General features: G+C 56.0%; 1 protein-coding gene across 1 annotated transcript; it reads left to right on the top strand.

Moving 5' to 3' along the window:
- Window positions 1–67: 67 nt before the first annotated feature.
- On the top strand, window positions 68–13,691 carry LOC122153322 (pollen-specific leucine-rich repeat extensin-like protein 2). Its single transcript, XM_042791363.1, has 3 exons — window positions 68–461; window positions 545–1,477; window positions 13,572–13,691. The coding sequence occupies exons 1-3, from the start codon at window positions 78–80 to the stop codon at window positions 13,689–13,691; spliced, it is 1,437 nt and encodes a 478-aa protein (XP_042647297.1). The 5' UTR covers window positions 68–77.
- The last annotated feature ends 83 nt before the right edge of the window (window positions 13,692–13,774 follow it).

Below are 13,774 nucleotides of genomic sequence, written 5' to 3'. Positions count from 1 at the left end.
GGCCGAGGGGCTGCGGGCCTGGGCGGGCAGGCACCGGGCCGGCGGCCGTGTCACACAGACGTGTCACACACACAGACATGTCACACATCCGTGTCACGCTCACAGATATGTCACCCTCACAGCAGTGTCACCCTCACAGCCGTGTCACACATCTATGTCACCCTCACAGCCCTGTCACTCGCACAGCTATGTCACACATCCGTGTCACACATCCATGTCACACATCCATGCCACTCTCACATCCATGTCCCGCTCACGGCTGTGTCACCCTCACAGCTACATCACCCTCTGCATCCATGTCACACATCCATGTCCTGCTCACAACTGTGTCCTGCTCACATCCATGTTACATTCACATCTATGTCACGCTCACAGCCGTGTCACACTCACATCCATGTCACACATCCTTGTCACCCTTTACATGCATGTCCCTCTCCCATCCATGTCCCTCTCCCATCCATGTCCCTCTCCCACCCGTGTCCCAGCTCACATCCATGTCACACATCCATGTCCCTCTCCCATCCGTGTCCCAGCTCACATCCAGGTCACACATCCATGTCCCTCTCCCATCCGTGTCCCAGCTCACATCCACGTCACACATCCATGTCCCTCTCCCATCCGTGTCCCAGCTCACATCCACGTCACACATCCATGTCCCTCTCCCATCCGTGTCCCAGCTCACATCCATGTCACACATCCATGTCCCTCTCCCATCCGTGTCCCGCTCACATCCACGTCACACATCCATGTCCCTCTCCCACCCGTGTCCCAGCTCACATCCACGTCACACATCCATGTCCCTCTCCCATCCGTGTCCCAGCTCACATCCACGTCACACATCCATGTCCCTCTCCCATCCGTGTCCCAGCTCACATCCACGTCACACATCCATGTCCCTCTCCCATCCGTGTCCCAGCTCACATCCACGTCACACATCCATGTCCCTCTCCCATCCGTGTCCCAGCTCACATCCATGTCACACATCCATGTCCCTCTCCCATCCGTGTCCCGCTCACATCCATGTCACACATCCATGTCCCTCTCCCACCCGTGTCCCGCTCACATCCATGTCACACATCCATGTCCCTCTCCCATCCGTGTCCCAGCTCACATCCATGTCACACATCCATGTCCCTCTCCCATCCATGTCCCGCTCACATCCATGTCACACATCCACGTCCCTCTCCCATCCGTGTCCCGCTCACATCCATGTCACACATCCACGTCCCTCTCCCATCCGTGTCCCAGCTCACATCCATGTCACACATCCACGTCCCTCTCCCATCCGTGTCCCGCTCACATCCACGTCACACATCCACGTCCCTCTCCCATCCGTGTCCCAGCTCACATCCACGTCACACATCCACGTCCCTCTCCCATCCGTGTCCCAGCTCACATCCACGTCACACATCCATGTCCCTCTCCCATCCGTGTCCCGCTCACATCCATGTCACACATCCATGTCCCTCTCCCACCCGTGTCCCGCTCACATCCATGTCACACATCCACGTCCCTCTCCCATCCGTGTCCCAGATCACATCCATGTCACACATCCATGTCCCTCTCCCATCCGTGTCCCGCTCACATCCACGTCACACATCCATGTCCCTCTCCCACCCGTGTCCCGCTCACATCCATGTCACACATCCATGTCCCTCTCCCATCCGTGTCCCGCTCACATCCATGTCACACATCCATGTCCCTCTCCCACCCGTGTCCCGCTCACATCCATGTCACACATCCATGTCCCTCTCCCATCCGTGTCCCAGCTCACATCCATGTCACACATCCATGTCCCTCTCCCACCCGTGTCCCAGCTCACATCCACGTCACACATCCATGTCCCTCTCCCACCCGTGTCCCAGCTCACATCCACGTCACACATCCATGTCCCTCTCCCACCCGTGTCCCGCTCACATCCATGTCACACATCCATGTCCCTCTCCCATCCGTGTCCCAGCTCACATCCACGTCACACATCCATGTCCCTCTCCCACCCGTGTCCCGCTCACATCCATGTCACACATCCATGTCCCTCTCCCATCCGTGTCCCGCTCACATCCATGTCACACATCCACGTCCCTCTCCCATCCGTGTCCCAGCTCACATCCATGTCACACATCCACGTCCCTCTCCCATCCGTGTCCCGCTCACATCCACGTCACACATCCATGTCCCTCTCCCATCCGTGTCCCGCTCACATCCATGTCACACATCCATGTCCCTCTCCCACCCGTGTCCCGCTCACATCCATGTCACACATCCACGTCCCTCTCCCATCCGTGTCCCAGCTCACATCCATGTCACACATCCATGTCCCTCTCCCATCCGTGTCCTGCTCACATCCACGTCACACATCCATGTCCCTCTCCCACCCGTGTCCCGCTCACATCCATGTCACACATCCATGTCCCTCTCCCATCCGTGTCCCGCTCACATCCATGTCACACATCCATGTCCCTCTCCCACCCGTGTCCCGCTCACATCCATGTCACACATCCATGTCCCTCTCCCATCCGTGTCCCAGCTCACATCCATGTCACACATCCATGTCCCTCTCCCATCCGTGTCCCGCTCACATCCATGTCACACATCCATGTCCCTCTCCCACCCGTGTCCCGCTCACATCCATGTCACACATCCACGTCCCTCTCCCATCCGTGTCCCAGCTCACATCCATGTCACACATCCATGTCCCTCTCCCATCCGTGTCCCGCTCACATCCACGTCACACATCCATGTCCCTCTCCCACCCGTGTCCCGCTCACATCCATGTCACACATCCATGTCCCTCTCCCATCCGTGTCCCGCTCACATCCATGTCACACATCCATGTCCCTCTCCCACCCGTGTCCCGCTCACATCCATGTCACACATCCATGTCCCTCTCCCATCCGTGTCCCAGCTCACATCCATGTCACACATCCATGTCCCTCTCCCATCCGTGTCCCGCTCACATCCATGTCACACATCCACGTCCCTCTCCCATCCGTGTCCCAGCTCACATCCATGTCACACATCCACGTCCCTCTCCCATCCGTGTCCCGCTCACATCCACGTCACACATCCATGTCCCTCTCCCATCCGTGTCCCAGCTCACATCCACGTCACACATCCATGTCCCTCTCCCATCCGTGTCCCAGCTCACATCCATGTCACACATCCATGTCCCTCTCCCATCCGTGTCCCGCTCACATCCATGTCACACATCCATGTCCCTCTCCCACCCGTGTCCCGCTCACATCCATGTCACACATCCATGTCCCTCTCCCATCCGTGTCCCAGCTCACATCCATGTCACACATCCATGTCCCTCTCCCACCCGTGTCCCGCTCACATCCATGTCACACATCCATGTCCCTCTCCCATCCGTGTCCCGCTCACATCCATGTCACACATCCACGTCCCTCTCCCATCCGTGTCCCAGCTCACATCCATGTCACACATCCACGTCCCTCTCCCATCCGTGTCCCAGCTCACATCCACGTCACACATCCACGTCCCTCTCCCATCCGTGTCCCAGCTCACATCCATGTCACACATCCATGTCCCTCTCCCATCTGTGTCCCAGCTCACATCCATGTCACACATCCATGTCCCTCTCCCACCCGTGTCCCGCTCACATCCATGTCACACATCCATGTCCCTCTCCCATCCGTGTCCCAGCTCACATCCATGTCACACATCCACGTCCCTCTCCCATCCGTGTCCCAGCTCACATCCATGTTACACATCCATGTCCCTCTCCCATCCGTGTCCCGCTCACATCCATGTCACACATCCATGTCCCTCTCCCATCCGTGTCCCAGCTCACATCCATGTCACACATCCACGTCCCTCTCCCATCCGTGTCCCAGCTCACATCCATGTCACACATCCATGTCCCTCTCCCACCCGTGTCCCGCTCACATCCATGTCACACATCCATGTTCCTCTCCCATCCGTGTCCCGCTCACATCCATGTCACACATCCACGTCCCTCTCCCATCCGTGTCCCAGCTCACATCCACGTCACACATCCACGTCCCTCTCCCATCCGTGTCCCAGCTCACATCCATGTCACACATCCATGTCCCTCTCCCATCCGTGTCCCAGCTCACATCCATGTCACACATCCATGTCCCTCTCCCACCCGTGTCCCGCTCACATCCATGTCACACATCCATGTCCCTCTCCCACCCATGTCCCGCTCACATCCATGTCACACATCCATGTCCCTCTCTCATCCGTGTCCCGCTCACATCCATGTCACACATCCATGTCCCTCTCCCATCCGTGTCCCAGCTCACATCCATGTCACACATCCATGTCCCTCTCCCATCCGTGTCCCAGCTCACATCCATGTCACACATCCACGTCCCTCTCCCACCCGTGTCACACACCCGTGTCACGCTCTCAGCACTCAGCCGGCAGGAAGATCTCGCGATGGCGGGGCAGCACGCACGCCTGCCACGGGCAGTGGCCCCGCTCCCGCTCTCTCCACCTCCCGCCCGAGGCCAGGCCCCGTGTCCCGGGGCCGGAGCGGTGCCGGGGCCGGCCGCGGTAGGTGGCACTGCCCGTCCGTCTTTGTGGCCATCCCAGCCGCAGCTCGAGCATCCCTGGCTGCGGCAGAAGCGCTGGGCCTGGCCGCGGCGTGCCGGCAGGCCTCCGCAGATTTTAACCACCACAGACACTCGGCGTTTCCTTAAAACCAACAGCGAGTGCTGGATGGAACCTGAAACAAGACCACGGTCTGGGACTGCGGAACCGTAACGGGTTGCTCCTGCCCCACACCCATTGCCCCGTCCCAGGCACAGACATGGGACACAGCAGATTTCGGCACTGGGACACGGCAGATTTTGGCACTGAGACACGGCAGATTTCGGCACTGAGACACGGCAGATTTCGGCACTGGGACACGGCAGATTTCGGCACCGGGACACGGCAGATTTTGGCACTGAGACACGGCAGATTTCGGCACTGGGACACGGCAGATTTTGGCACTGGGACATGGCAGATTTCGGCACCGGGACATGGCAGATTTTGGCACTGGCACACGGCAGATTTCGGCACCGGGACACGGCAGATTTCGGCACCAGGACATGGCAAATTTCAGCACTGGGGACACATGAAGCTGGCAGTTGGGAAGAGAAACCCACCTGCCTTAAGGATGTCATTCCAAATTTGATCTGCACCTCACCCAGAATTAATTTCTTGCTGTTGGGGAACATCAAATTAAGTGACAGTTTCCTGATGTTTCCTTGTGAATAGGACCCCAGGAGAGGGGCCAGGGACTGAGAAGCCCCAGTTGATGGGGAAATACACTTGAATGGGTCCGAGCCAAGCGTTACTGCATTGCTGCACAGGGCCAGCTGCCGACACAGGGACCTGCAAAACCCAGGAAGCAGCGGGAGGGCTGCAGGTCCGGGCACGGTCCCCTCTCCTCCCGGGTCACAACCAGGCGAAGCCAAGGTCTGGTACCTCACTCGAGAGACTGTCTTACCGCCCTTTTACCTCGCTTTAGCTTCATTTCCTTATCAGGCTGAGCACCTCAAGTAAGAAAAGTACATGCTGTGCCACCAGCATCATCGCCTTGGCTTTCTTCTTTGCCCTGGGCTGTCTGGTTATGGCTAATTGCTCTGCTTCTCACCTTTATCGTTCCGTTTACTCTTTATTATTTGTTCCCCAAAAGCCCCTAACAGGCCTCTGAGGCAGGCACGGCGAAACAAGTAGCAGAGGCAACGTCAAGCAGTGCCACGTATTAATATTGCACGAGGATGATTTCAGGGAGCTCCTTGCCTTCCCAGCCCAGCCATCACTCTTTCATCATTGTTTTCCCAAGTCTTCCCTGCTCGGTATGAATTTCTACCAAACCCATGCTCGGGGACCTTTTTTTGGTTTTGTTCCTTTTGTCACGATTTTATTTTGTGATTTATTATTTTTAAAACTTCTTAATACATATTTAAAGCTACTCCTTCCTTCTTGTCCTCTGTTTTTCAAATGGTGCTGAAATGTGCATTTTGACAGCAGCCCCCGCTTTTGCGAGGCCCCAATAAATCTGCAACTGAAAGCAGACTGACACCACTGCATGGGTTTAGAAAGGAATGAAACTAGCTGAGACCTGGGTAAAGATGCTGTGGGTTTAGGGAATAACCCCACTGAAGCCAGTGATGTTACACCAAGACACATTTTACCAGCGCCTGGTAAGCCTTCGCATTTACTCACCCCTCAAAACCCCCAAACAGGAGCAAGAGTATCCAGCAGTGGCCATGAGGGAAAATAGCACAAGTCCTGGACTGTTAAACGTGCTCTGCTACTATCATGCAAATACATCTGGTTCAGCAGCTCAGAGGCAGACTTCAAAGGACAGAGGAGTCATTAGAAACACAGTTCAAAGAAAAAAATGAGCAGCTGTTTTAGGCCATCTGGTAGGGGACATAAAATGGTCTCTTTCTTCCCCAGTCAGTCTATGAAATTTTCATTAATTGTAGGAACATCTTCCAGCATTAACCAACATAATATTGTTAAAAATGTAAGTCTTAATAAATCATCAAAACTGATGTCTTAGGAAAACAAGGTAGCTACAGTCTGGTCAGTTCTTTCCTCCCCTGTAATACAGTATGCCATAATTACAATTTTATGTTGGTGTTTTCAAAGTAAATTAGTGGGAATTGGATTCCTCAGCTCCTTTGAAGGTCTCAGGGAAGAAAGTGGACAGGATGGTTCCCCAGGCTGCAGAGGAATCGCCTTTTCTGTTGACTTCAAGAGCCACCTTTGGCTTAAAAACATATGGAGAAGGCGTCCTCCCTGGGCAGCATCCCTTGGGCGCGTTTCTCCCGGGCCGGGTCCCACCAGCCACGCCATGCCCCCGGGGTTCATGTGGGGGGCTCCACACTCCTCCACGTGCCAGGGAGCAGGGCTGAGGCCAGGCAAACGCTGACAACATTTTGCCAACCCTGTTGGGTTACAGCTTAAACACAACCCCAGCTCCCTGCAGCCCCCCAGCCCAGAGGAATTCCAGCTCCGGTGGTGGAAGCACAGCTCAGCAGAAATCCCCGGTTTAGCTGCTCTGATCTCAAGGCCCCCAAGAGCTCCCAGGAATTGATATTCCTGTTGAATATATGGATGAGATCCTTGAAATTCAGGCGGGTGGTTTGATAATGCAGGGATGGTGACAGCTGCCATGGGGAAGCCAGAGTAAACAGGAGCCACGATAGAGAGCTCAAGGGCACGGCAGATACCTGCTGATTTTGACAAAGCGATGACCTGGGAGCTGCTGCCAGTTCTCCCTGCCTCCTCCTCGCCTTTCAGATTTGTCAGCTGTGTCTCTTCCTGTAAAAGGCAAAACGGAGAGAGTTCATCTTAATCTTACTGCTCTGAGAGCATAACTGGCCCAAAACTCAGATGGGAATTTTGGGGGGTTTCAGTCCCAGGCTTTCCCAGACACTGCTGTTTCCGTCAGTCCTGCCTTTGCTCCTCTTTCTTGGGACAGTCCAAATTTACTGACTTCCCACTTCCTATCAGCAGCATTTCAAAGCAGATGAGAAACATGCGAACCCAGAGAAATCCCCAATCCTCTGACATGCTCGTCCGTCCGGGGAAGTCCGCGTGGCTGCACCAGTTGCCTGCATTTTGCCTGCGCCCTGCGGAGCACCGCTGGGTGTTACACATTGGTGTCACGAGCTGTGCCGTCCTGAGCCACGCTGGTTCTCAGGCGAGTTGCTCAGGTTAGAGAGCAGGAGAGTGGCCAACCAGAAAAACTACTTGCCCTAAACTGGAGGTAGAGCAGGGGCTGTCCCAGAGAGCCCCCGGCCACAGAGGGCTGCCTGCAAACGTGCACATTTCCCATTCCCCAAAGGCATGTGCAAATGCCAAAGGTGTCTCCCACTGCCCTCCCGGCTGTTTTCCCAAGCTGCCGGCCAGCTGACTCGACAAACAAACGCTGGCTCCGGGCTTGTTTGCCGCTGAACAACAGACACAAATGCTTGAAATATTTTCCTAATCTCATTTTCTCATGCAAAGGACTGCTGTGTTGTCAGGGATGTTACCGCAAGGAAGCAGCAGAGATGGGACGAGGGAAGGACCCAGCTGGGGAGCCCCCCGAGCCCCCTGGTGAGGTCCCATCCCACGATGGGTGCCCGTGCCTGCACCCACCCCAGCCTGGACCCCCCACCTCATTCCCTGAGCCCCACTTGCTCAGGCCCAGCCTGCCCCTTGCCCTGGGTGCAGGTGCCCTGGTGATGCAGCTAATTTGGATAATTCCTCCCCTGCAAGGAGGATCATTAAACCTCCTTTCACAGGGAAACACCTGTGGGCCGGGGTTACCCATCTGGAAACGGGGGCTCAGGATTCTCAGGTTGTTTCTCCTGGAAGGACTGCTGGTTTTATTTAAAGTGGCTTTAATTGCCCGTGTGCTGGGACCGCAGCTGAGTCTGGTGCGGAGATTTTGGAAACACTGCTACTGCCTCCCCCTCGTGCCCCTCTCCCTGGGCTTTATCTCCCCAGAGCTGGCAGAGGCTGGGATGTTTCCACATCTGCCTTTCCCAGGAGATGGTGGGGACCCAGGGGACACCGGCGAAGCCTGGCTGGTGGCAGCGGAGCCTGCAAACACCTCCCCCTCTACACAAAACAGCGCAGACTTGCTTTGTCAGTTTTGTACCTAAATCTGTTTTCAGCCGTTGTGTGTTTTCAGAAGAGATGCCATAAATTAGCACAGAAAAAAACTACTTGCCCAGACCCGAGAGGGGTGAAGGAGCAGGGGCTGCCGTTGTTAGCCGGGGGGGCTGGATCCCCGGGAAGCTCTGCCAGCCCACGGAGCGGGGAACGCGGGACCCGAAACTGCAGTGACCTGCTGGGAGTTGGAGCGAGCGCTCCGCTAGCTGCCGGACCGCCAGCAACCTGCCAGGGATGCACACCAAACATGAGCTAATCCCAACAAAAATAGGAGTGAAATCATAATTCATATGCATAATTCATGTGCATAATTTTATCTTGGCTGTATATTCTCCAGGGATGTATTCTAGAAAATGCTTTCTTTCCCCTCCCCTCAATGCTCGCGTCCTTCCAAAAAGTGCTGTAGATGCAAATCATTGGAGGCAGCGAGAGGTTGTAGCTTCACTGGGTTACTAAATAAATGCTAAATTTGTCTAGTTTCTAGCCTACATCTTGGCAAGTTATGCAGATTGAAGCTGTTGTATAGACATGCAGGCTTGTAATAATCACGGGATTTTAATTGCTTTCATTGTGAACCCTGGCTACTGATTGTATCTGCATGGAAAACTGTAACACTTTGCACTGGCAAATGCTAAAAATGTTAAACAATAATGGCAATTAAGAGATAATTATAGTTATTCTGAGCAAGGATTGGAGTTAAGACTCCAAGAAGATATCCCAAATGACCGGGGAAGCGTTGCCCTCTTTGCTGCACAGACTTCAAGCTGCTTTTTCTATGATGCGAGATCCGCCAGATTTAATTGCTTAATGATTTTCTATAAAATATTTAAGTAACACAGTATCTTTAGCCAGCCCAGGCTCTGCCTGAACTGCACGTGTCAGTCTTGCTAGAGGACAGTGACAAAGCCCTATCCTGGCATCTGACCCTTGCTGAGTCACCCAGTGGTTTTCTTCCGCTAATTACAGCGCAAACGAGACCCAAGCAGGACAACCAGCACCCATGGGTGGGGACCCTGCAGGAAGGGGGCTGCATGGGTGCCACCCCTCAGTCCCCCTGCAAGCTGTGCTTTCAGAGGGAACCTTTGCAATGTGGGTCCCCAGGTTTATCCCATCCAAGCTGACCCCAGGACCACGGAGGAGCAGACCCTTTGGGCCAGCTCATTCTGAACCCTTAGAGAAAACAGGACTTTTAAAACCGGATTTAGGAAGAGGTTTTGTCCTTGTTCAAAGCGTTCTGGGCTTTCCTCAGAAACAAAAAAGGCATTTATTTTTTTTCCAGAGCCATGTTCTGGGCTGGGCGCCAGCCGCCTGTGTGCAGGCTGCAGCGGAGGCACGTCCTGGCTCGGTGTCAGCCCTCCGTCCTTTCCTGCCGGAGCAGCCCCGGCAGGCAGCAGGCGAGCGGCGCGGGGAACTGCGCGAGATGGGCGCGAGATTAAGCCCCCCCCCAAACCTGCAATCAGACACTTAGTAGAAAAATATCTGTGTAAGAAGGGATTTCCGTTCCTCTGACCCAGCTTAAGCAGCACGGGGCTAAAGCTCGGGTCACACCGTGTGTACCGACAGGCGCTCAACCCCGCTGGTAAACCCCGGGGAAATCCTTCCATCGTGCCCTGGCAGTGCTGCTCACCCCAGACCGCTCACCCTGCCTGGGGTAAGACACGGGAAAACCCTTTTCCGACAACCCCGGTGCAGCGTGGCACCCACGACGGGGCTGCTCAAGGCGACGTGCCGGCGGGAGCACGCGTCCAGCTCTGCAGATTCCAGCCCCATCCCTGTGTGGGACTCAGCTGCCCGGGCTGCGGGAACAAAGGGCGGCTTTCACCCTGCACAGGGACCGCCGTGGCGAATTCCTCGGATGCTTTTATGGGCTGCAACCATTGCACAGGGAGAGCCGAGCTCCCAGGAATCTCCTCCCCCTGAAAGCACTTCATTCACACCCAGACTGGAAGGAGGTGAAAGAAAAGGGCATGCACATGTTTAAATGCAGGGGGGGCCCCTACTGCATTGGGGGCTTGGATCTCTCCTCAAAAGCCTCCCTGCTCGGTAGGCTGGGGGTGAGGCCAGGCAGCCCAGCCGGGGCCTGGGCAAGCAGCTGAGCTGCGGTCGGGCTGCTCCGCAACGGCCATAAATCAACAGAGACGCGTAAGCAAGGGAGGGAACAAAGGACATGGAGAGATGCCATGGCATCTGGCAGGGGAGGGCCGCAGCGGAGGATGGCGTCTGAGGAAAGCCTCCGGCCAAGCCTGCGAGGGTCCCAGCCCCACGCCCAGCAAGGGGACGAGCGCTGGCCCCGCTCTCCGCCACATCCCCCCTCCAGCCCAGCCCTGCTGCATTTTCTCCCGAGTCCCCAGCACTAGGCTGGAAAGAGGCGGACTGCGAGGCCACTGCAGCACCCTGCTTCCACAGGCAGGAGGACACGAGCTACACCAGGGCCGGATAAAACTGTTCCTCGAGCTTAACCCAGGGCCAAACCCTGCTGAGCAGCGGAGCGGAGCCTGGGGTTGCCCCTGCTCAGGCTGCTGGCCGAGGAACTGACGGGGACCGGAGCGGGGTCTGGCAGGGCTGCTCCCTTCTTACCCCCCGTGCTGGGTGCTGAGACCACCGGTGCTTGGTGCAGGAGACACATGGCACCCGCCGTCGCTAGCAGAGGGGCTGGTGAAGTCGCTGACCTGCTGATAAGCAGTTATTTGTCTCGTTGGTAATGAGTTATTACTCAGCCTCAGCTAGACACTGCCTTAAGGGAGGAAACATCTGATCATCTTTTAATAAACACAGTTGGCTCCTGCAAGGCTCCTGCAGCTCCTGTATCTATAAAGCACTCTGAGACGCATGGCTTATGCACAGACAGCGCTGCTATGAGTCACAGTCTGGGAAAGGGCGTCGGAATCGTTGCTCAATAAATAGAACAAAGCAGGGAAACCTCTGGTGGGCAGGGATGGCACAGCCCTCCTTCCTTCACCGCGTGCCACCGGCCTCCTAAGGATTTACCCATCGGAGACTGGAAGCGAGATAAAAAGGATTTCCACGTTTTCTCTCTTCATCTCAAATCTCCCGCAAAAGCGCCTTGCGAAGGGTCAGGTCTGCTGGGTACCGGGTGGAGCAGGGCCAGGCTCTGCTTCCACGTGCGTGGGGAAGACAACACTGCACCGGCAGTGCCGCGGGCTGGCTGCGAGGGACGGAGAGCGCTGACCAGCAGCTGGGGTGTCCCCAGGGGAGCAGGGCGCCATGCCTGGTCCCTGGGGGGGAATTCCCAGGGTGGGGGAGATTGTCACCATCACTTTGTCCCTTCCCGGAGTCCCAGGAGGTCACAGAGAAAGGGGAAGAACGTTGTGGAACAGGGAGCAAGGCTAGCTTTCCCTGCGAACAGCCACGCACCTTCTCCTGCGGCTTTACACCACGCTCCCTCTGCAGAAGGATGAATCCTAGGTAACGTCTAGTAGTTACACACAGCTAGCAAAAAGCAGCCCTTCAGTGCCGCAAAGCTTTGCTTTTGTAAGGCCACATCTGGAAGCAAGAGTCGACACGAGGAGTTGAAGAACTTGGCTTGTACAAGAGAAAATAATGTGACGCTCCCGCCAGCCGCGAGCTGCACCGTTACCCACAGCGAACGCACACAACGTCTGCCGACGCTGTCCTGCACCCAGACCTGCACCCACGAGCAGCACCCAGCACCCCGGACTCCCCTGCAGTCAGACGTTTTCTAAATGCTTGTAAGGCAGGGCAGTTAGACCGAGCTTACATTTAAATACCATTTTTGCCCAAACACATCTGGAAGCAGTTTCTTTCTCCAGATGTTTCCCCCCCCCCACATACCTTCCACTCCGTTGCCCAGATCCAGATGTTTCCAAATAGCTTCAGGCCCCTGTTGAAACCGAGCAGCCGTCCTGGGGATGCGGTTGGCCTCTCCAGCACGGAAACAGTTAACGCTCCAAGGCATCGTGCAGGACACCTGCGCCTGGTGGAAACTGGAGACAAAGTGGAGCCCAGCAATGGAAAAAGTCAAAGCCAAAAGCTGTGTCAGGCAGCTGCTGGGGAGCCAGGGGGGGGAAGGCAGCGCGGCCAGAGAGCTCCACGTTAAAAGCTCCCCCTGCTCTCAGCCGTGTAGAGGGAAGCGCTGCTTAACTCGAGGCAGTTTGTTCCTTCCCGAGCCCCAGTGCTATGCAAAAAATGGTTTAAGGGGCAGGCTGAGGACTTGCAATACCACTGTCCGGTGCAGGGTTACGGAGAGGTGAGCAGGGCTCGGTTTCACTGCCTAATTGCTAAAGGTATGAGCCAGAGCTTCTTTTCCTTAGCCTCCAGCGGGATTCCTGCCGCAGTGACCCATCCAAGGAAGCATCAAACCCACTTTCTAGGTGTGCGCGTCAGCTCCAGGGCACGCCGTCCCTCCAGCCCTGGCGGGGCCTCCACATCCCACCTGCGACCAGTTTCCACCAGCACCACAGCCCCTGGAGAGGTGGCTGGAAGGGCTGTTTTCCCGCAGGCAGAATTCAGGCTGGAAAAGTTTTGGATGAGCAACCTCCCGGGCTCCAGCTGGCAGTCAGGAGCCGGTTTCTCTGCCAACTAGGAGCACCAAGGGGGCTCGACCACCCCAGCCCCACAAGGCTGCAAATGTTTTCTTGGAGCCGCGGCGTTAACCCAGGCCAGGAGCGCAGAGCCCCTTAAACCTCAAAACTACACTTCCAGTTAGAAACCTGGTGAGGACTACTGAGGGAGGAGCGTCACCCCCAGCTCCTCCTAAAGTAGAAACCACCCCTGCTTTTCAGCACTGCCAGGTCTAGGTTACAGCAGATTGCCTGTGCGTAACAGCCACCGCGCTGCTCGCTTGGGGATCAGCTCATTTTATGGCTGCTTAGCATGAGTCATGTTTGTCAGCAGCTCAGCTTCCCCTCGTTTCTCACGCTGGCATTGGTGTCCCCCAGCATAGCTGTTACACTACTGTAGCTGGGAAGCGCCCACAGCTTTTCCAAAATATCAGGGAAGGCCACGACCTCAAATTTAGGTTGCAGCAGGAACAAGACAGCAAGCTGAAGGGGGATTAAGGGCAAGCCCACAGCCCCTGCAGCGCGAGAGGCATTAAACACAGACCAGCTTCAGGCAACCGGCAAGAGTTTCAGATCTCCCC

The sequence above is a fragment of the Tyto alba genome, unplaced genomic scaffold, assembly GCF_018691265.1.
Source record: "Tyto alba isolate M040663 unplaced genomic scaffold, T.alba_DEE_v4.0 Super-Scaffold_19, whole genome shotgun sequence".
Lineage (NCBI taxonomy): Eukaryota > Metazoa > Chordata > Aves > Strigiformes > Tytonidae > Tyto > Tyto alba.
The sequence above is the reverse complement of the archived record's forward strand: the minus strand, read 5'-3'. Positions and strand labels throughout refer to the sequence as shown.